We start from the raw sequence: 24,207 nt of genomic DNA, 5'->3' as shown, positions 1-24,207 counted from the left end.
AACCCACCACAAACACTTTGAAGAAGGTGAAAGTGTTTCTTTCTAAAACTTCCTTTACAAAGTCACAGGTACTCACAAGCAACCACTTCACTCCCTTCAGACACTTTATCAAATAATGTGTAAGAGCCCATGAGGAGCTCCAGGAAGGAAGGCAGGGAAGATCCATTTGAGAACATAGCAGCCCTGGGGAAGTCAAGAGCTGCTCTTCTTTGTGAGACACAGTCCATTGGAGGAAGGGACACAGCTCACAGGGCAGTGTCAAGACCACCTTGTGATGTCCCTGTGATCAGATCTCTAGCTTCTGTGTTAAAAGGTCTTCACAGAAAGTGTGTGTGAGCCATCTGGCAGTGCTGCAGGACAGAAGTGCCCTGTGATAGCCCCCATCAGGTGCAACTGCAGTCTCACTCAATTCCAGACCCAAACCATGCTATGAAACATCAGTACCAATCTCATGACTTATTTTGGTTGTCGACTTGACTACATCTGGAATCAACCTAAAGCCAAGCAGATGGGCACACCTGTGCAAGTTTTCTTGGTTGGATCATTTGAGGTAGGAAGATCTGCCTCAAACCTAGGTCATACCTGGTAGTAACCCACGTAAAAGGACATGAAAGAAGGAAGCTTTGACCCTTTGCCCCTCATTGTTGCTGGCAACTTCATCTACCCTGCTGCTGAAGCATTCCTTCACTGGTTTAACACCTATTTCTTCAGGATTCCAGCACAGCCTGAAGACCAGCTGAAACATCCTGCTCCATGGACTGAACACCTACTGGATTCTTAGCCTTTCTGTCAGGAGATAGGGATTATTAGAATAGCTGGACCACAGTCTCTAAGTCACTAAAGTCCTACATATATTTTCATTATATCAATTCTGTCCCTCTAGAGAATCCTGACCACATCAATCAAGATTCATACGGAGACAGCAGGCAGAATCCAGCTTCAGGTAAGAAGAGCAAATGGTTCCAACAAGAGGTTTGGCTTACCTGAGAACTGCAGACAGTTCACAGCAACAGGTTCCTGGGCTACAGCAACCTTTCTGCTGAGATTTCTGGGTAGGAAACTCTCCAAAGAGTACTCTTTACTTTAAGGAAAGTCATAGTAAAAACCAAGAGATAATTTCAAGTAAGATTAGAAATAAACTACATTAAGTATATTTCCCTTTACGTAAATATATCATTTTATATAACTAGAACTAAAAATCTATCTAAACTTATAGTCACAATCATGAATAACTCTTTAAAACAGATTTTTATTTTCTATTGTCAAAAAGACATGTATCTTTGTGGATTTGTGTGCAAACAGGTATACATGTGTGCATAAGGAGGTCAGAGGTCAACCTCAAATGTCATTCTTCAGTGAACATCCAGGATCCTCCTGTCTCCTTCCCTCAATACTGTGCTTATGGGCATAAATGCCCAGCCTTTATGTGGGTGTTAAGGATTCAAATTCACACCGCCTTGTTTGAACAGCAAGCACTCGTAACCATTAAGCCATCTTCCAAGCCCCTGGCTCCATACAGCTATGGGTTGGTATTATAATACTAACTAGAGGTACTTTTCAACTTACAACGGAGTCATGGTAGGATAGGGATATGTTCTTCTAGTTGGGCTGCTTGGTCTGGCCTCAGTGGAAGAGGATATGCCTAGCCCCAGAGAGACTTGATGTACCAGGGTAGGGAGATGCCTGGTAGGGCGAGGGAGCCCATGTGCTCTGAGGAAAGGGGGAAGGGGATAGAGGAAGCGGGGCAGTGAGCAGGATGTAAAGTGAATAAATAAAAATTAATTAATTTAAAAATCATAAGTTGAAAATACCCTAAGCCAGGAATGTACTCTGCATACCTAACTATAGATTTGCAGGGTTTAACTTAGCCTTCTATGAACATATCCAGATACTCCCACAAGCCCAACACAGGCACAACGACATGACACAAGGCTTGTTCCATGACAGGCATTGAATACCCCTGTACTGAAGCACAGCAGTGACAATGCCAGGCTGAGTGCCAGCTGTCCCTTGGTGACCACTGGGAGCAGCACTTCAGGCCACTGCTCAGAATCCCAGGAAGGAATCACACCCACACCATTTACTCAGAAAACATGAACGTCCAACACAAGAGTGGGTTACATGGAATGCATATGGCTTTTTTGTACCCATAAAAATGAAAATTTACCTTAGGTTGGGAATGATTGTATCCAGATAATCTACACTCAGTTAATAGTTGCCATGAAAGAATCCCATTCTAAAGGAAACCAAGTTTGACAAGGGAAGGGCGTGGGTACTTACAGGGAAGGTGCTCAGAGAGTGGACAGCACCAGTCTCCTAGGGCCATGCAAAGACAGCAAAGTTTACCAAGGTCTCAGCAGCCTGCAGCCTGAGAACTCACTGCACCATGAAGGCCCATTTTCCTCAAGCATCATGTTGATCCTGGCATTCCTTTCTCTTCTAGGTTCCCTCACTGTAAAGGGGCCTTGTGTGCTCCATGGTTATGGCAGAATCAATCACTGGGTGTGGTGGGGGAATATCTAGTTTGTTGCCTAGATGTTAATCTGATAGGGCTATTTATCATACATTCATGCTCAGTAGAAGCTGGTGACACTGGCCCACCTCCAGCAAGTGAGCATCACTCTTCCCACCCCACGCCTGTTAGCATCTGCAAACTGCTTCCTGAGAAAATACCATTTTAAGCACTAAAAATACCATTTCCTAAACTTTAAGGACCTTTAAGAGGTCCTCATATCTTTTTGCCTCTTCTTCCCATAAGAGCCAAAATGATACAAAAAGATTTCTCATCTATAAAGCAGGATTGCCACAGTAGAAACCAGCCCAGTGTAAGCAGGTTCCTATGGGAGGAAAGAGTACGAAGAGCACCAGGGGCTCAGGTCACTCTGGAGGCCCAGGGTCACCAGGAAACACTAAACACTCCGGTAGGTAAGGAAAAGCAAAAAGAAAAAAATGTTTAGGAAAAATGTCAATATGCATAGTTAAAATCATATCTAGAATACTAAAATCACATTTAAAATGCTATGAATATACTCTACTTAACAACAGAAAGTACATTTTTTAAAACGCAGTATGATGACAGATCAATACAAGTTAATATGATTTACAATGTCATTCCAATCTAAGACTACAATTTATAAAACAAAATAAACAAAACAGCAAATACTACCGAGACTGTGAAGACAGGAAACCCTCGATCCACTGTAAGGGGAGATTTAAGTTACAACAGCTACAGTGGAACACAGGACAGAGATACCTCAAAACTTTAAATGAAAACTATCTTATGATCCAGTCTCACTCTTGGTACAGACTCAAAGGAAATAATCGTTGCCAAAGAGATGCTTGCTTGTCTGTGTTCACCGATGCACTGTTCACTACAGCTAAACTACAAAATCAGCCGAGGTACCATCAGTATATGAGTGAAATGTGCTATCTATGCACTATGAGAAAATACTAAGACTTGTGCTAGAAAGATAGCCAGCAGTTAAGAATACTTGCTGTTCTTTCTGGGTACCCATTCCAATCCCCAACACCTACATTAGACAGCTCACATTGCTCTATAGCTTCAATGGCATAGTCCGGCGCCCTCTGCTGGCCTCTGTGGACACTCAAAGACACTATCACTAAAAGTAAAATAAATCTTTAGAAAGGAAATCCAGCTGCAAAGTAATAACATCCTACCATTTGTAGTAGACTGGACAGGAACCAAAGGATGATAAGTAAAATGTGCCAGACACAGAACTTCAAATATTGTATTCCTCGATCACATGTGAACACAGGACCTCAAAATACCATATGGTCTCACTCATATGTGTAAGCTTTCAAAAATTCAAAAAGTTGACCTGAACATAGAATAGTGAGGACTCTAGCAGGTGGGAGGGTGGCCTAGTGAGATGAGTGGATGAAGCATGTCAGGCTCATCAGAGAATGCTCTACATTTGTGCTGAAACAGCACACCCTGAGCCCCGGGAACTGGTGCAATTGACAAAAGTCAATCACAAACACTCAAAGCCCCAGGAAGCATTTCTGTAAAAACAGTAAGGGGGTATAAGGTACGTTAAAATGAGTGTTAACTTAGGTAACCTATAATCTGTTTTTTCATTATATATTTCAAGTTTAGCCTGAGACAACCCAAGGCCCAAAGTCTCTTTATACAGACATTCAGGCTGTGTTTGTAGTCTGTTCAGGTCAATGGACTAGCAGTGACCACTAAGAAGCAGCACTAAAGCAGCATTAGCTCTGTAGCTGTCCCCTCTGTGACTTCAAACGCTTCTCAGGGGTGGTCGGCCATCAAACACATTGTTTTCCTACAACTGCATTTTATCAAAAATTCACTACTTCAAAATTAATAATATAATAAAAAGGGAAAAATGTCCAAATTACTAAAATGAATCAATCATATATGATTTAAAGGATACATGTCAGTGACATATTTATTTCAATATTTATGAATATATAGTCTTAAGAATTACACATAAGTAGTCTTTAAGAAATATGGAAGCGGTAACTGGGACCCACAAGGACCCAGAAAGTAACTCCCAGCCCAGAGCACTGGTTCCTTCCGATCTGGGCCAGAGCACTGAGCAGATCTTGGGTGGCAGCTCTGCCCCCAATCACATAGAACCCAGAGGAAGTGGGGCTCCCAGGAACTCTAACCCGGGCAGTACCTTAGGTAAGCAGACAGCAATATTCACCCCAAACAGGGAGTAACTGGGACCCACAAGGACCCAGGAAGTCACTCCCAGCCCGGAGCACTGGTTCCCTTTCGTCTGAGCCAGAGCACTGAGCAGATCTTGGGTGGCAGCTCTGCCCCCAATCTCTAAGAACCCAGAGGAAACGGGGCTTCCAGAGCTCTAACCTGGGCAGCATCCTGTCTGTGCTTGAGCACTGAGCAGATTTTGGGCCCAGCACTTACCCCAGTAGTTACACCCACCCCACAAAGTTCTGATACAACCAAGATAATAGGAAAGACAGGCTCCAGTCAGGGACAGGGCAGGTAGCACTAAGGAGATACAGATGGCAAAAGGCAAGCACAAAAATATAAGCATCAGCAACCCAGGGTACTTGACATCAATAGAACCTAGTTTTCCCACACAAGAAAGTCATGAATTCCTCATATCACCAGGAAAGCAAGATTCAGATTTAAAATCACTTCTAATGATGATGATAGAGGACTTTAAGAAAAAACATAAATAACACTCTCAAAGAATTTGAGGAGAACACGGGTAAATAGGTAGAAACCCTTAAAGAGGAAACACAAAAATCCCTTAAAGAATTACAAGAGAACACAACCAAACAGGTGAAGGAATTGAACAAAACCATCCAGAACATAAAAATGGAAGTAGAAACAATCAAGAAATCACAAAGGGAGACTACGCTGGAGATAGAAAACCTAGGAAAGAAATCAGGAGTCATAGACACAAGCATCACCAACAGAATACAAAAGAGAAGAGAGAATCTCAGGTGCAGAAGATACCATAGAAAACACCAACACAACCATCAAAGAAAATGCAAAATGCAAAAAGTTCTTAACACAAAATATCCAGGAAATCCAGGACACAATGAGGAGACCAAACCTAAGGATAATAGGTTTAGATGAGAGTGAAGATTCCCAACTTAAAGGGCCAATAAATATCTTCAACAAAATTATAGAAGAAATCTTTCCTAATCTAAAGAAAGAGATGCCCATAAACATACAAGAAGCCTATAGAATGCCGAATAGACTAGACCAGAAAAGAATTACCTCACGTCACATAATAATCAAAACACCAAGTGCACAAAACAAAGAAAGAACATTAAATGCAGTAAGGGAGAAAGGCCAAGTAACATATAAAGGTAGACCTATCAGAATTACACCAGACTTCTCACCAGATACTATAAAAGCTAGAAGATGCTGGACAGATGTCTACAGACCCTAAGAGAACACAAATGTCAGCCCAGGCTACTATACCCAGCAAAACTCTCAATTACCATAGATGGAGAAACCGAGATATTCCATGACAAAACCAAATCTACACAATATCTTTCCACAAACCCAGCATTACAAAGGATAATAGCAGGAAAGCTCCAATACAAGGAGGGAAATTATACCCTAGAAAGAGCAAGAAAGTAATCCTCTTCCAACAAATCTAATAGAAGATAGCCACACAAAGATAACTTCACCTCTAATAACAAAATTAACAGGAGACAACAATCACTGTTCCTTAATATCTCCTAACATCAATGGACTCAGTTGCCCAATTAAAAGACATAGGCTAATGGACTGGATACATAAATGGGACCCAACATTTTGCTGCATACAGGAAACCCACCTCAGTGCAAAGACAGACTCTACCTTAGAGTAAAAGGCTAGAAAACAATTTTTCAAGCAAATGGTCCTAAGAAACAAGCAGGAGTAGCCATTCTAAAATCTCCAGCCCGAGAACACAAAGGGGGGGGGGAAGACTCATGGCTCCACCTGTATAGGTAGTTGAGGGTGGCCTTGGCAGGCATCAGTGGAAGTGGAAGTGTTCTCATTTGGTACCTGAAAGTTTGGATTCCCTAGTGTTGGGGAATTTCGAGAGCAGGGAGGCAGGAATGAGAGGATGGTGGGAGCACACCCTCATAGTAATTGGAGGGGGGTAACAGGGTAAGGGGTTAGGCATCAGTGGAAGTGGAGGGCCTAGGTGCCCAGAAGTTTGGATTTTCTGATGTTGGGAAATTTGAGAGCAGGAAGGCAAAAATGGGAGGATGGTGGAAGCACACCCACATAGAAACTCCCAAAATTATATGGATTAGACATGACAGAGGCAGGCCACCAGAAGACTAAATTCCAGAATTCAAACAAACAATTATCTTGATACTAAAATTTGTTTTGAGAATTGTATATTGCAGAATACATAGCTTTGGTGTATCTACTCATCAAGTGAGCTGAGCAGACCTGCTCAAACCTCTGATGTCCTGGAATTCCAGCTGGATGCAGTGAAGACACAGTGTCTGTCAGGGGCTTATCAATTTACTCTTCCCCCAACACCTCTTCTAATATCTCAACACCCATAATCAGCTTGAAGAAGTTAATGAAGAGTCGGCGCCCCTATTCCCTGGGCTTGGGGACTGAGATGTTTAATATTTGGCTTTCTAGGGAAAAATAGTGGTTTTGTTGGAACAGGGAGGATTAGCTAGGATTTATTGCATAGCCATAACCTACTGGTAGAGATATGTATAATTGTTATTAAGATGAAGTTATAATTTTTTTTCCTTTGGTTTTTTGAGACAGGGTTTCTCTGTATAGCCTTGGCTGTCCTGGAACTCACTCAGTAGACCAGGCTGGCCTCGAATTCAGAAATTCAGATGGAAGCACTTTAAGAATGCATCTAAGTTGCTCCAAACTTAATACATGCCTCCCAAGTGCTGGGATTAAAGGCATGCGTCACCACTGCCCAGCTATAATTTCTTAAATGGTACAAAATTTACTTTGATTTCAAATTTAAGGTTTTCACTGGTACAAGCTTATTAATATAAAAGTAAGATGAATATTGTTACTATCATAGGCATTGCACCTATACAACACATTTAGGAATACAAGGCTTAGACCCAGTCCTTTTTAAACTTATTTGAGATGATCAGCCTGTGAGTTAAGGGCCTATAGCAAATTCATGGCTTTGAGTTTATTGTTAGGGTGTTTTCTATATTTTCTTTAGAAATAGCTGAGAGGAGTTAACAGACAACAGTCCAGATTGCCTTACATAAATAGTTGGTTTTCAAAACATCAGAAATCCACAGAATTGACATTACAAACATTTCTGTATTAATGTTCATTTTGATTAGAGACCTGTCCACTCCTGACAGCTTCCTGTCTTGGATTCTAAGAAGAAATTGAGCATCTTTGGAGTTATTCCAATTGTGGTGAGTCAGCCACTAGGCAAGAATTGCCTCTTTCCATCTACAGACAAATCACTGTCCAGAAAGGACACACTTGCAGAATAGTCGACTGATTATATCTGCCAAGACAGAGTAATCAGCCCTTAATAATTCTGCATCACTAGGTCTGTCAGATGATCCTGGACCAGAAGGCTGAAGATCGGATGCTCAAACATTCTGTAGTAGAGGGAGTGTCCAGGTGTTCAGAGGTCTCTATAAATTGGCTATGTTTTAGAAGATATGCTTTGTGCTTCCCATAATTTCAGTTAACTCAGTCATTCTGGATTTCTGATGGGGTTGAAAACTTATAGACTCATAGCCAATCCTTGATATTTACTTTGAGAGAAAAGATTTGAGAGGATGGTTTTCAGCTGACATTCATTCTAAAGCCAAGAAAAAAAAAAAAGCCAGGTTCAGAACTAAGTCTTTTATTTAGGAGAGATGACAGAGGTTCTGGTTAGTCAACAAAATGATGGACTGGGTATTAGGTCTATCTTGTACCTTACTGACACAAATTGGTATAGTTATGCTCTAACTGTATTTTGAGAGAAAAGTTTTAACAGGAAGGGTGATATGTAGGAGGAGCTAAGGTGGGAGGAGTAAGGAGAGGAGGAGGAGAAGGAGAGGAGGAGGAGAAGGAGAGGAGGAGCTAGGTGATGAGAGAGAAAGAGAAAGGGGGGCAAGACATGGAGGCAGATGTTCACGTGTCTCCGCCAGTCAAAGATAGTTGATATATCTAGGTTGGGTATTAGGTTACACTTCTGATTGATATTGAGCATTACCAAATTCATAAAGCCATTGGTTAACATTAAAAAATTGTATAAAAGCAAAAAGAAGAAGGGGGTATGGGATAGGGGTTTTCTAGGGAGGGGAAATGGGGAAAGGGGATGGCATCTGAAATGTAAATAAAATATCCAATTTTAAAAAAAAAGAAAGATGGAAGCACTTTAAGAATGCATCTAAGTTGCTCCAAACTTAATACATGCACTCAATTACATACCATTTGTAATTGTTCTTGTATTTTGAAGATCTTTTGTTATTATGTTTGATGTTAGTCTTTGGAGAAAACATAGTCATACTGGAAGGAAAACACATACAAATTTAAATATATAAAAGTCTATATATAAAAATATAAATATATATGTACTTCTACCAATTAGGATTCTAAATTTCTAAGACATTTACTTTTTATAAAGAAAAATTAAACACGAACAAACTTACATAATTTTTTCAGCTACCTCCTATTCTTCTTGGTCTCCCAGAAGAACGGGCACTCACTCTGACCCAGACACGTCACAATGTTACACACCTTCTCCTTGATGACCCTACCTAATGCTTCTCAGCTCAAAGGGCCAGGACAGCCTCAGGACACCATCATCCAGTGTGGGTCCTCAGAATCCACACTTAACTTCACAGATGAAAATTCTGCATTGTTGTCCTAAGGCATGAATTTCCAAGCCATCCAATCCATCCATCCACCATCATCCATTCATGGGCTGCCTTCTCCAAGCCACACTGTCATCTGTGAAATTCATGCTCAAAAGTATGCAATCAAATTTGAAAGCTCTACACACTAAAATCTCATATGGTTTTAAGTAGATTTATGGTTTTGTGTTGGCTGTAGTCAGGGCTATCCTGGCATTCATATGGCTAGCAGGCTACTACCCCTGTGACACACCTGTGACTAACTCATCCGTCTATCTTTCTTTCCTTGCAGTGATCTCTTCCTCCATCTACCCATCTCTCTACTCATCCCTCCTTCTATCTACCTACCATCTATTCACGAGTGTCTTATTTGAGAGTTCAAGGAGCCAAGTGCTGCTGTGCTTGGTTGATAGAACAAACAAGAAGTAAAAGAGCATCCACATGTGTTGCTACTGGGGAAAGGGAAAGAAGATGAGATAGGAAGGGCTGAGAGGGGTTGTAGAGCTGCAGTTGCATACAGGATGACTCACCTAAGTCAGAGGCCCGGAAAAGTCCTGAGCAGGGACTCAAGGTTGAAGTGAGAGTAGGTGGACAAACAAAAGGAAAGGTCAGATAAGACTGACTAGGAGAGGACAGAGACCTCATCCTACCCTGCCACATGTTCTACGTGCAGGGAGCCCACTGGGGCTCCAGAGTCTAGGGCAGCTTTGATTACCCACGTTAAAGGAATGGGTATGATGTAGTAGTCTACACCATATGAGATTCAGCTTTGAGATAAGGGAGTGGTGTGACCACACATTATAAAGAAAAGTAGATTTCCCCTCGAGAGATCTGAGGGTTTTGAAGGACTGGGGAACTTTGAGACTTCGTGGCAGTTTCTCCCACTAACATGATGCTTTGTTTCCTGGTCTCTAGGTAGCCTCACCGTTAGACTTGCTACTTCAGATTTTAAATACCCTGAGTTTTAACACCGTGGCATGAGAACAAAGCTGTTCTAATCAAAGGTCTATGGTTCAGGAGGAACTTAATAGGTTATACAATCCCAACTGACAGCCCTAAAAACACACATATGAGCTCAGCCGACTGTATTTATGAGAGAGGGGCAGGGAGCTGATCAGAAATTTGAGAGTGAATGGGCTCAAAAATTTTTAAGGTGTTTGTCAGGCCTTAGTGGGCTACATGGTTTTAACCTTTCTCTACTTGTCAATCTCAGCAGCTTCTCACTCATCACAGACAACCTTATGACTTGACAAGAACACAAGGACCCAGTAGAGATCAACAGTCAGTAGGCGTTTAACAAATATTAGGTGTACCCTTGTGGTGACTGTGGCATTCTGGGGTCTTGCCTACATTATAATCCTACTTAGGCCCCTACCTACCCTGTTCATGGTGGGAACACCAGGACATATTAGTGTCCATGTTAAACCCCATCCCAAAGGTATGCTTGCAGCTCTGTTCTGTCACTGACACAGAAGACATGAAGGCTGATACTCACTGTGGTTTCGAAGTATAGCCAGATGACCTAACTTTACTGTGGAAAACCAAGGGCTTGTCCTCCACGACATTCTTCACAGCTGTATGACATAAAGTGAAAGAAGCAACATACATTTGACATCACAATTGCTCTGTCCTGGAGAAAAAAGAACAGCCTTCCAAAACCAGGAATATTCAAACAAAATGACCTCTGACCTCTGAAATGAAGAAGTTCTATCCAGAAGTCAATACAAAGAATTACAGCCAGAAATTCATCAAGGAGATTAAAGGTACAGAAAGTAATGCAAACTATACTAAACTATACTATGTGTAGCACCATTTATTTCTTTTATTTTTCTCTCTCTCTCATTTTTGTGGTTTTCGTTTTGGTTTTGTTTTTTAGGTTTTTTTTTGGGGGGGGGGGTTGTTTTTGTTTTTGTTACACAGTTTTTTTCTGTGTAACAGTCCTGGCTGTCCTGAAGTTCACTTAGTATACCAGGATTGCCTTGAACTCATAAAAGTCCAATTGCCTCTGCCTCCTGGGTGCTGGGATTAGAGGCATGAGGCATCATCCCCAGATAACAGCTTATGTTTCAAATGCATTTAGACTACAGTCCAGTACAGGGTCCCTGTAGGAAGAACACAGAGGAATGGACCACAGCACATAGAATAACAGGAATTTCACTGAGGGGAGAGCCAAGAAGAGCCATGGTGCAAACAGGGGCAGGCCACCTGCCTCACAGAACAAATTCAAGAGTTGAATAACTTTTTCTCCTCAGAATGGGAGGCAGAGCTCTAGATAATAGGGGCCCTAGCAGCACAAGGGAGGTTCAGAGCCTCATCTAAGCCAGGCTGGAGATCTGGTAACACAAAGGAGGTTCAGGGCCTCATCTAAGCCAGGCTGGAGATCAATAGCCACAAGGTGAAAGGTGAGGATACATGTAGATGTGGTGCATATATAGAAACATACAGAATGCATCAGTAAAGCTGACTGGGGCCTTCATCTTCTTTTCTAAGTCAGTCAAGAGACTTTATGAGACTGTGAGTTGGTCTCTGAGGGGAAAACCAAGGACCATCAATCACCCTGATTCCTACAATATAAAGAACTGGGACATGATGAGTTCTGCCATCCTAACACAGAAGTTAGCTTTAAAAAATATATATGCTTTAGAAATATTAATATGAGGACTATTTAGCTAGAGTTTACAACAAACCAATCAAAACCTATTTTTAGAGAGTCAACAATAATTTATTATATACTGGATAATACAAAAAATTACTTCTAGTAGTGACAGGATATGACTGTGGCTATATATCTCAGAAACTCACACTGAACTGTGCATGATGTGACAGCAACTGTGCAACCACCCAGGGTCCACCACAGGCACCCTGCAAGTTCCCCAGGGTCCAACACAGGCACCCTGCAAGTTCCCCAGGGTCCACCACAGGCACCCTGCAAGTGCCCCAGGGTCCACCACAGGCAACCTGCAAGTGCCCCAGGGTCCACCACAGGCACCCTGCAAGTTCCCCAGGGTCCAACACAGGCACCCTGCAAGTTCCCCAGGGTCCAACACAGGCACCCTGCAAGTTCCCCAGGGTCCAACACAGGTATCTTTGCAAGTCCCCAAAATATCACACTAGCACTGAGACACGCCCTTGAGGAGTACGCCCAGACTCAAGGGGAGAAGTGTGGAGCATATTCCCTACCAACGATAATGTAATTTAACTCTGAGAGGGGCAAAAGAGGCTACACTGGATTTAACTTTTGGCAAATGTGAATTCACAAAGTGATTCGGCAATGCTGACTGTGAGAGGAACTGGCTGCCTCTGCATGTGTGTTTCAGAGTGTGCTATACTAACCATGTCGTTTGGTATTGGCAAGCTTAGGAAATTTTTCCTTAATAATTCCAAAATACAGCGGAGAAGTTGGCAGGACACAGGAGCTAAAATAAAAATAACCACATTGTGAGCGAAAACAATGATATTATAAAACTGTTTCAATGCAACATATTATTTTTAAGGACAATATAAGACTAACTCATGTGAATATACATGTATAATATTTGGAAATTAAACTACCAGTGTCATTATCTTTATGAGAAAAATATTGGCATTTTAATGGAAATGCTATTTTATAATTTACATTCTATTTTTTAATAAACTACTATTTTATGTTAAACTATGAACCATTTATGTCTAAGTAAAATAAAGTCGTGGCATAACAAATTAGTTCTTTCATATAGCCCTAGTATGGTTGAGAGTTTCCCATTTTTACCTGTGTCTCTTCACATGAAAAAGACCTAAAATGTTGTATACTGGATGGAAAGCACTCACATGCAATGCAATATTCAAAAAGACTGTACCTTGCCAGCACAGAAAGCATCCTTCCTGCACGAGGGTACTGCTGAGCGCTCAGCAGAGCAGACAGGCTGATTTCCAATACAGCAATCTTACTCCCAAACATAGATGAAAGGATGCAAAATGCCTAGGAGACATTTAAAAGATTAGCAGCACGGCTGACCCAGAGTCTTGTGTGTATGCCCCGTCCCTCCAGTCCTGAACACAGCTCTAATAGTTAGATCTGTTTCACATGTACAAATGCGATAGCCAGGTACAATAAGTCATAATTTCACATATGAAATATCACCTAGACTGTTAGTGCACTGACACAGTGAAGAGGCACACATCAGAGGACAAAGGACTCATCTGACAGAACTGCCCACTGCATGAGTTTCACACTCACCTTGGTGCTGATGGGCTCGCTCATCACTGCACATGACCCAGCAACTTGGACACTCAGGCTCTGAAATTCTTTATTTTCATTGAAGATAAATATTTGAGACATTAATAGAGGGAAACAAGTAGCTGACTCATTTGTTCAGCCTAGTTATAAGTACTAAATTAGTGCCATTGTACCATACAATGTTCATAGTTGAGGACACAATGTGGAAAGAGATGGGTCATTTGTTACATAGTCAGCCTGTAAGGAATGTGAGGATGCAGGGAAGTAAGGCTCTGAGTGCTGGTGAGGGTGTGCAGCCAGAACCCACAGCTGGGAGGAAGCACACAGTATAATACATATATTATGCTTCTGGAGAAGCAGGAAATGACAGTAAAGTCCTGTTTCAGAGCACCTAACAAGAGCAGAGTGGTACAGAAAACAGAGCTGCGGGAAAGGACTGAGCAGGATTCCTGCTCACCCTGAACAGCAGGCAAGCCTTAGAAGCTACAGAGAGGGTTGATGCCCTTTCTCCCACGTAGACAGAGGAAAACTGAGGCACACAAGAGCATGGGGCTGCTGGGCAGGGGAGATATGGGTAAGCATTCCTACCTCTCTTCAAGGAAGAGACTAAGAATTCAGTGCTAGAGAGGACAGCTCCTACTGTAGGCTGTCTAGTCCCATGTTGTATATTCAGAGTAATCTGTACTGACCAAAGCACACACGAAGAGAAAAGCCTGCAGGAGCCTACATGTGTCTAGGTGCCTGGCACATGTGTCTAGGTGCCTGATTGACATGAGGGAAAAGAGAGCCTCATATTGAGCCCAACACAAAGATGGAGGGAGAGCATCAGAGGAGCCTAACACACTTGAAAAGGAGGGTTCCACAGAATCCTGACACAAAAGGATAGAGGAGAGCCTCAGAGAGCCTGAGAGACATGTTTGGAGAAATGGAGGTGCTGGATGACCCAGAAGAGCAGAAGTTATACTATGCCCTTCAGATTCTGCAGCACAGGGGTGACTGGTAGCTGAGCATGTACCATGTTTGGTTACTGAAAACTTTATCCTCAAACTCAAGTGGCAGGCTTTCTACCCCAAACTTTTACTCCCTGTCTTTCTTTAAGAAAACCAACACAAAAGATTACTGAATTCAAGCTCTTACCCTTGAAATGTAAAGCAGCTTCCAACTCAAAGCTCGCCAGGTTCAATATGAATAAAGCTGTTGAGCTTCCAATCCATAGGCATGTGGTGCACTCAGAGGCAAAACTAATCGTAGGGAAAAAGAAACAAAAGTCTTCCTTCAGGTCCACAGTAGAAGAGCTCATCAGAAGGCAAATGTAAACAGCCCTCTTCCCCTCACTGTACCCCAGAGCACAGAGCAGCTACAAGCCTTCTCAACAGAGCAGTCAGCAAGCCGGCCTTCCACAGGTTCACACTACACAATCCAGCACCTCCCCCCCCCACCTGACAAGTCATGGTGAACAAGAGTCAGCAGTGTGGCCCTAGCTTTGTGTGCAGGAACTCCCGATACCCTGCACTGCACTGCCGGAGCCGGCCCACAGCATAAGCCCAGCTGTCCTCCTGCCCCTATCGCCCTGTGATGTGGACTAGGAGGAAATGCTTTATTCCCAGGGTCCATGCACTGAAGTGAGCTCTCTTCATTTGCAAGCAACCCTCCCCCTATCTAGAGCTGAACTGACAGATGTTAAATCTCCATAGCTTTCTCAGGGAGAACGACCAGCTCTTGGACAACACTTCCTTGTGTTCACATCTGTTTTTATCATGCTTAGAAACAGATGAGTAAGGTCGCTTGGGATCGATGTTAACAGGGGAAAGGAGAGTGAGCTAGGTGTGCACTGTCACAATCTAAAGTTAAGTCCTACTACCGAGGTCCCATCTGCCTAGGTGTGGTAACATTGCTTGAATAAAACTGTAAAAAAAAAAATAATAACTAAATCTAAGGCTTAAAATATACACTTTTAGGAACACTTACAGTCAGTAATAATAAGAGACACACAAAACTTGGTATTTAGTTCAATCATTCATAAAACTGGATTTAATGCTGACTTAAGCAAGTTAGAAGGCATTCTGCCTATGGATGTGGCCCTGTTCATCATACGTACGCTCCACACTGGGAATCCGGCAGGCAGAGGTCACAGTGGGCCAGGTTCAGGATAGGGAATGTTGCTTCAGCCTCTCCCCTTTTATCTACCTCATGTCTGCAGTGGTACTGATGGCCTTCTAAGGAACAGAGTTATTGATTATTTAAGAAGCTATGTTGCTTAGCAATCGACTAATAGAGAAAAAGAGATGCAGGGAAGTTTCAGAAACACATGTTGATAGAATGAATCATAACTCAAAAGAACATTCAGACTTTAAAGACCAAGAAAATAAGGTTAAAAATCAAAGTGCAGCCTAGCCTGAGTCTGTAATGGCTGGGGATGAGACTGCTGATGTAAGAAGGTTAATGCCACCACTCCTAAAATGGAGCTAAGGGCCAATAAACAATGAGGGACTATCTATACAAGAAATAACAAAATCATGGCTTAATACATTTGGGGGAAGGGAGATATAATGGTAGATTAGTAATTTATGACCTAATGGAAAAACAAATCATTTAAAATCATACAAAAATATAAACTAAATAAAAAATATCCATGAGAACAAGCATAGGATGGGAAAGTAACTAGGAAACCAGTACACACCCAACAGTCTCAACCTCGCTCACTTCCCAGTGACCTATGGCGGGTGAGGGGAGCTGTGGAGGAGGCTGATATAAACAAGAGGAAGTAATTTTGGAAAGCAGAGCTGGTCAAGAGCTTAGGGGAGCAGATGCGAATGCAAACACAGGACCTGTGAGGTGAAGAGCTTAGGGGAGCAGATATGGATGCAAACACAGGACCTGTGAGGTGAAGAGCATGGCTGGAGGCAAAGGCAGGAGCTGAGACCTGAAGGAAACTGAAACTGAAACAATAACGCAACACCTTGGGGAACAAGGCACCAGGTTACTCAGATGAGCCATTCCTGATGGCTGCAGGGCCTGCCCTCTTGAGCTTCTGTTTTCATAACAACCCTAGGGTTTGTGTTCTCCTATTTTCATAGTCCTTGTGTGAGAGCCAACCTCCAGCCTGGAGCAGAAAACTATGGAGCTCAGTGGTGTCAGAGGTCAGAACCTCTGGCCTTTCCCAAATCAGAAACCTCCCTTCTATCCCTTCTCACCCTGCCCCACAGACACCGTGGTGTGTACTCTGTGTCCATGTAGGAGGCCTATAGAGTACAAGAAGCCCACCTGGCAGGCGGCACTGCTCAAACATCATTCTTCGGGTGGTGAAAGTCTCCGTTTTCTTCCTCAGGTCCACATGTGCCACACAGTGGTAGCGACGTCCCTCTATCAGACTAAAGATCCACAGCTACAAAATCAAAAAAAAAAAGTGTGTGTGTGTGTGTGTGTATATGTGTGTGTGTGTGTTTTTCCAAAAAGTGATACTTACTGCAAAAGCCAAAGGGAGGTGGGGTAGTGCACAAATAACAGCCTCAGATACGTTCCTGGGTTCTCTCAGACACTTGGACTGTCCTAATGCTGCTTTTAGCCCCTTCTTGAAAGCTGCATAGCTCCCATGCAAGTCTTACAGGGGGAATTTTGTCCAGAACCTTAGTTCAGACACAACTGTGATTCAGTGTCACACAGCACATGCTACAGCCTGTGAGCCATGGACACTTCTACCATGTTACTGGGCCCTAGCATATAAGATATTAGCAGTTGAATTGATGAAAAAGATTAGCTATCATAGCTTCCCAAAGTACATCTTCATCATATTTGTATCAACAGCACCTTTATAAAATGAGCCTAAAGTGTTTACATTTTTAAAATTTTGAAATAAATGTTTTCAGTTTTAAAATCATATGAAGCTGATGCTAATAGCTGAGCAAACAGTTCTAACTTTTGCCACAAATACTACGTAGCCTTTTTAAAACATGCAGATCAAGGTCCCCTAACCCCACCACTGAGGTTCACAAAACCCTGGCAAATTGCTGGTGACAACATGAAACAGAGACTTTGCACATGTTCCTGTTCTGCACTCTTCAAACTCAGATGTGGCTGTACAGGGCTCTCACCTGGCCATCAGCACTGCCGGTGACCAGCTGCTGGTTTTCTTCATTGATAAGCAAGCTGAGGAGAGGGTAAGCTGTAGAGAAAACATAGGACATTCAGTGTGGACAGTGCTTCTTCTAGTCGACTTAGTACTATTCTGAATCTTCATACCAGGAAGTAAATTTATAAATGAATACAACTTAGGAAACATTCATGAGCAAAAGAAAAAAAAAAGGAGTGCTGACCCAAATAAGAAAGGTGTCTATGAATTACAGGCTTCTGGTGGGCCTGGCTCATCTGCCCACACTAAGCAAGTCCAGAGCCACTGCCAACAGCCTAGAGGAAGAAAGTGTAGCTCAGCTAGCCCTTCAAACCAGGCAGAGCAGTTCCTGCAGACTAACAACAATGAAATCATGAACTTAGCAATAAAAACGGTAGTTAGATGTTTCACTTTAAATAAAAAGAACTCTCTAAAATTTAATTTTACTTAAAATACAGTCTAGAACTATCAAGAATTTGGAAGAACTAGATAAACAGGCTGAGAAACACTATGTCCCAACTAAGCCGTAAATGGCATCCGTAGTGATTTTATAGAACAATCGACAATTGTGTTCCTCAATCGAATTGTTCCACAAGACTGTCTTCAGAAAATTCAATAAACTTCCAGAAAATGTGCTTCCTGCCAAAGCTTGGTGAACAATTGCAGGCTGTCAGCACACAATACTCTACATGTGGGTAACTGACCTCGAAAGTTTCAATCTTGGGAAAATTACAACAGTAACTCTAGCAGGTCACCAAGGCAGCTGTGTTTTCCATAAGTGACACTTTTATGACATCTCAAAGAAAAGAAAGACTCCTAGCACTGGCCCTCCTGCTGCCCCAAGACACTAGTGCATACATGGCGGAACATGGGGTGGAGGGGATAGGGAGACTCCAGAAACAGCCTCAATAGATGCAGGGAAGAAATACAGGTCCTGGATAAAATGGTCCCCAGATGTCACACACAACACCGCCAGGGCACAGGAGAGCCAGCCCATAGAAACTGGTCACCCATCTATATAATCACGTGATGGCTCCATTTCCTACAAAAAGGCAGTTTGATGAAAGCACAATTATCATAGAAGTTATAAGCTGGATAAACGCTTACAACCTAATCAATGGATTGCATTCTGTCCATTCCTCCACTCACCATGGAGGATGATGTCCCAAACTTTCCCAGCTCTGACCCCTCTACAGGGCAGAAGAGGGCCCTGTCTCAGGCACTTTACCTGAAAGCCAAACCACTCTACATACTTACCTAAAACAGCGCTCAGAAGCCAAATGCATGCATGTGCATGTAAGTGTAAGTTAAAATCCTCAGACACAGTGACTGAAAGTTCACCTGCTCAGTAGACAGAAGGGAATCAACTCTGTCTGGCTACCCAATTCTGAATGGCTACTTAAAGATGTAGCTGGTGATTCAGACCACTGTCTGCTTCACTGTCTCTGGGGTGATTCAGACCACTATCTGCTGCACGGTCTCTGGGGTGATTCAGACCACTGTCTGCTGCATGGTCTCTGGGGTGATTCAGACCACTGTCTGCTGCACTGTCTCTGGGGTGATTCAGACCACTGTCTGCTGCACTCTCTGGGGTGATTCAGACTACTGTCTGCTGCACGGTCTCTGGGGTGATTCAGACCACTGTCTGCTTCACGGTCTCTGGGGTGATTCAGACCACTGTCTGCTTCACTGTCTCTGGGGTGATTCAGACCACTGTCTGCTGCACTGTCTCTGGGGTGATTCAGACCACTGTCTGCTGCATGGTCTCTGGGGTGATTCAGACCACTGTCTGCTGCACTGTCTCTGGGGTGATTCAGACCACTGTCTGCTTCACTGTCTCTGGGGTGATTCAGTCCACTGTCTGCTGCACTCTCTGGGGTGATTCAGACCACTGTCTGCTTCACTGTCTCTGGGGTGATTCAGACCACTGTCTGCTTCACGGTCTCTGGGGTGATTCAGACCATTGTCTGCTGCACTGTCTCTGGGATGATTCAGACCACTGTCTGCTGCACTGTCTCTGGGGTGATTCAGACCACTGTCTGCTTCACTGTCTCTGGGGTGATTCAGACCACTGTCTGCTGCACTCTCTGGGGTGATTCAGACCACTGTCTGCTGCATGGTCTCTGGGGTGATTCAGACCACTGTCTGCTGCACGGTCTCTGGGGTGATTCAGACCACTGTCTGCTGCACGGTCTCTGGGGTGATTCAGACCACTGTCTGCTGCACGGTCTCTGGGGTGATTCAGACCACTGTCTGCTTCACGGTCTCTGGGGTGATTCAGACCACTGTCTGCTTCACTGTCTCTGGGGTGATTCAGACCACTGTCTGCTGCACTGTCTCTGGGGTGATTCAGACCACTGTCTGCTGCACTGTCTCTGGGGTGATTCAGACCACTGTCTGCTGCATGGTCTCTGGGGTGATTCAGACCACTGTCTGCTGCACTGTCTCTGGGGTGATTCAGACCACTGTCTGCTGCACGGTCTCTGGGGTGATTCAGACCACTGTCTGCTGCACGGTCTCTGGGGTGATTCAGACCACTGTCTGCTGCACGGTCTCTGGGGTGATAACCACACCAGGAGAGTTTGTTTACTCAGCCTACTCAGCTAGAATGTAAAAGAGTCAGTCTTTCATTTACCTGTTAAAATAGATGAACTGTATATCAAGGATCCCATACAAAAGTCCCAGACCTTCAAATGAAAGACATTTCATTAAGAGACATAAAAATGTTGCCATTGTTGCTAACCAGGAACTAAATTTTAAGCAATAAAAATTAATCCATACAAATAATAATTAAAGAATCAAAATTCACATATCGAATTGCTGCATTATTAAAACGCAAGGTTCCAGAACAATGGTGAAAGCATGTTGATTCCCTCAAAGATGATCACCTATGAATTTGGGAGGACTCCTCCAAAGATGAGTAGCTCAGTTAAGAAGTGCCAGCATGTCCCTGGGTCTATGCCCCAACTGTAGAGGGTGTTCACCCGCAGGACTGCATTCCAACCATGACAGCCACATGTGTGTGCTGTACCCACCATCCCTTCCATGGGAGGCACAGTTCCAAGGACATGCCAAAATATCAACTCTCTTCATTCTCATGACCACCCATAATATAAGAGGCCCCACTGTGCCTATCTGAAATATAAGAAAACTGTAGTACAACATAGTTTAACAAGTAGCGCAACTTGGATTTTTGCCTCAACAGCTGCTAACTGCCAGTGAAGTCACCTGGTCCCATCACATGAGTATTTCAAAATGACCACAGAATGTGTTCTCATAACTTCTGTGATTTAATACACACATGTGACTTTAAGTTTTACTTTCAGGGCAATGATAAATGTTGAACCTTTATTAATAAAATTATAGTAACACTAGCTAACTTGGGACTGCTAAAAAAGGGAATCTGCATGTTGCTTTACTTTTTCTGAAGCTTGGTGTAGTGCTAATGGAATCCACTCATCTGTTGGTCACTGGGAAACACTGCAGATATACACTGCTCCCTCTAGATTTAGATTCAAGAAAAGTCCTCACAGTTCTTCAATGTCCAAATGCTAGAGACTCAAGAAATGCAACACGGAGTAAACCAGCCCCACTAAAACACCAAAGCTCCACTTTTGTGTGATGGGAAAATAGCCTCCTCAGGTGCATGCTTTAAACTGCATTCATTTTTATTTTATGTGTACGAGTGCTTTGCTCACATGCATTTATGTGCACCACACATGTATAGTGCTCATGGGGGCCAAAATAGGGCACTGGACACCCTGAAACTAGAATCCCTAACAGTTATGAGCCAGTGTACAGATGCTGGATACCTGAAACTAGAATCCCTAACAGTTATGAGCCAGTGTACAGATGCTGGATACCCTGAAACTAGAATCCCTAACAGTTATGAGCCAGTGTACAGATGCTGGATACCCTGAAACTAGAATCCCTAACAGTTATGAGCCAGTGTACAGATGCTGGATACCCTGAAACTACAATCCCTAACAGTTATGAGCCAGTGTACAGATGCTGGATACCCTGAAACTAGAATCCCTAACAGTTATGAGACAGTGTACAGATGCTGGGAACAGAATCCTGGTCCTCTGCAGGAACACCAGTGCTCCTGAACACTGGGCCATGTTTATATCACAAGAAAAATATGCACAGTAGAAGCAACCATACAGCAGCAGCAGGTATCTCCACAGCACTCCGACATCCCGAGCCACTGCTGCCCACCTTAAAGCTTCTGTCTTCAGACACAGAGACGATGGTGTGTGCTTGCCAGGGACAAAACTCCACTGCTGTCACTGAGCCTCCATGGCCCTTCAGCTCTACCAGCACAGACTGCTTCTACGAGGATTTGTACAAGAGGTTACTCATGGAATTTTCTAGAATGATCAACATCATGAAATCATAGTCCACCACATTAAAAAAAAATAAATAAATAAAAAAAAGCTTGCTGAAGTAAACTCAAAAGGCAAGATGAAGGGCTTAGGAGGTAAAGGCACTGCCAACAAGCTGGAAAAGTTAATTTCAGACACTGGAACTCATGTGATGGAAACAGAAAATCAATTCCACAACTGTCCTCTAACCTTCACACATGTACTGTACCATGTGTGCTCAGGTGCATATGCACACAAACACACACAAACACACACAAACACACATATGTACCATGTGTGCTCACGCGCACATGCACACAAACACACACAAACACACACATGTACCATGTGTGCTCACGCGCACATGCACACAAACACACACAAACACACACATGTACCATGTGTGCTCACGTGCACATGCACACAAACACACACAAACACACACATGTACCATGTGTGCTCACGTGCACATGCACACAAACACACACATGTACCATGTGTGCTCACGTGCACATGCACACAAACACACACAAACACACACATGTACCATGTGTGCTCACGCGCACATGCACACAAACACACACAAACACACACATGTACCATGTGTGCTCACGTGCACATGCACACAAACACACACAAACACACACATGTACCATGTGTGCTCACGTGCACATGCACACAAACACACACAAACACACACATGTACCATGTGTGCTCACGTGCACATGCACACAAACACACACAAACACACACATGTACCATGTGTGCTCACGTGCACATGCACACAAACACACACAAACACACACATGTACCATGTGTGCTCACGTGCATATGCACACAAACACACACAAACACACACATGTACCATGTGTGCTCACGCGCACATGCACACAAACACACACAAACACACACATGTACCATGTGTGCTCACGCGCACATGCACACAAACACACACAAACACACACATGTACCATGTGTGCTCACGCGCACATGCACACAAACACACACAAACACACACATGTACCATGTGTGCTCACGTGCACATGCACACAAACACACACAAACACACACATGTACCATGTGTGCTCACGCGCACATGCACACAAACACACACAAACACACATATGTACCATGTGTGCTCACGCGCACATGCACACAAACACACACAAACACACACATGTACCATGTGTGCTCACGCGCACATGCACACAAACACACACAAACACACACATGTACCATGTGTGCTCACGTGCACATGCACACAAACACACACAAACACACACATGTACCATGTGTGCTCACGTGCATATGCACACAAACACACACAAACACACACATGTACCATGTGTGCTCACGTGCACATGCACACAAACACACACATGTACCATGTGTGCTCACGTGCACATGCACACAAACACACACAAACACACACATGTACCATGTGTGCTCACGCGCACATGCACACAAACACACACAAACACACACATGTACCATGTGTGCTCACGTGCACATGCACACAAACACACACAAACACACACATGTACCATGTGTGCTCACGTGCACATGCACACAAACACACACAAACACACACATGTACCATGTGTGCTCACGTGCACATGCACACAAACACACACAAACACACACATGTACCATGTGTGCTCACGTGCACATGCACACAAACACACACAAACACACACATGTACCATGTGTGCTCACGTGCACATGCACACAAACACACACAAACACACACATGTACCATGTGTGCTCACGTGCACATGCACACAAACACACACAAACACACACATGTACCATGTGTGCTCACGTGCATATGCACACAAACACACACAAACACACACATGTACCATGTGTGCTCACGCGCACATGCACACAAACACACACAAACACACACATGTACCATGTGTGCTCACGTGCACATGCACACAAACACACACAAACACACACATGTACCATGTGTGCTCACGTGCATATGCACACAAACACACACAAACACACACATGTACCATGTGTGCTCACGCGCACATGCACACAAACACACACAAACACACACATGTACCATGTGTGCTCACGCGCACATGCACACAAACACACACAAACACACATATGTACCATGTGTGCTCACGCGCACATGCACACAAACACACACAAACACACACATGTACCATGTGTGCTCACGTGCA

The 24,207-nt window shown here is 43.4% G+C and overlaps 1 protein-coding gene across 16 annotated transcripts in view; it reads right to left on the bottom strand.

Annotated features, from left to right (window-relative positions):
• The window catches only part of Wdr27 (WD repeat domain 27), a 111,230-nt gene that overhangs the window by 66,542 nt on the left and 20,481 nt on the right, over positions 1-24,207 (bottom strand). For 8 of the 16 annotated variants that reach the window (XR_013107941.1, XR_013107940.1, XM_076926553.1 and 5 more), the window contains 12 exons: positions 21,864-21,977; positions 20,281-20,332; positions 17,629-17,699; positions 16,802-16,922; positions 15,636-15,753; positions 14,675-14,778; positions 13,538-13,605; positions 13,158-13,279; positions 12,655-12,737; positions 10,817-10,895; positions 1,567-1,710; positions 984-1,081 (listed from right to left, as the gene is read on the bottom strand). Coding sequence is in view for 14 of the 16 variants with exons in the window: in XM_076926553.1 (XP_076782668.1) it covers positions 984-1,081; positions 1,567-1,710; positions 10,817-10,895; positions 12,655-12,737; positions 13,158-13,279; positions 13,538-13,605; positions 14,675-14,778; positions 15,636-15,753; positions 16,802-16,922; positions 17,629-17,699; positions 20,281-20,332; positions 21,864-21,977 (1,174 nt within the window). In the remaining 2 variants the exon portion in view is untranslated. Of the gene's footprint in view, positions 1-983; positions 1,082-1,566; positions 1,711-8,896; positions 8,975-10,816; positions 10,896-12,654; positions 12,738-13,157; positions 13,280-13,537; positions 13,606-14,674; positions 14,779-15,635; positions 15,754-16,801; positions 16,923-17,628; positions 17,700-20,280; positions 20,333-21,863; positions 21,978-24,207 lie in introns of all 16 variants that reach the window. The other 8 variants (XM_076926558.1, XM_076926561.1, XM_076926562.1 and 5 more) reach the window with 5 other exon arrangements.

Source organism: Arvicanthis niloticus, chromosome 28 (genome assembly GCF_011762505.2).
Source record: "Arvicanthis niloticus isolate mArvNil1 chromosome 28, mArvNil1.pat.X, whole genome shotgun sequence".
NCBI classification, from domain to species: Eukaryota; Metazoa; Chordata; class Mammalia; order Rodentia; family Muridae; genus Arvicanthis; species Arvicanthis niloticus.
This window is presented reverse-complemented; position numbering and strand designations above follow the sequence as displayed.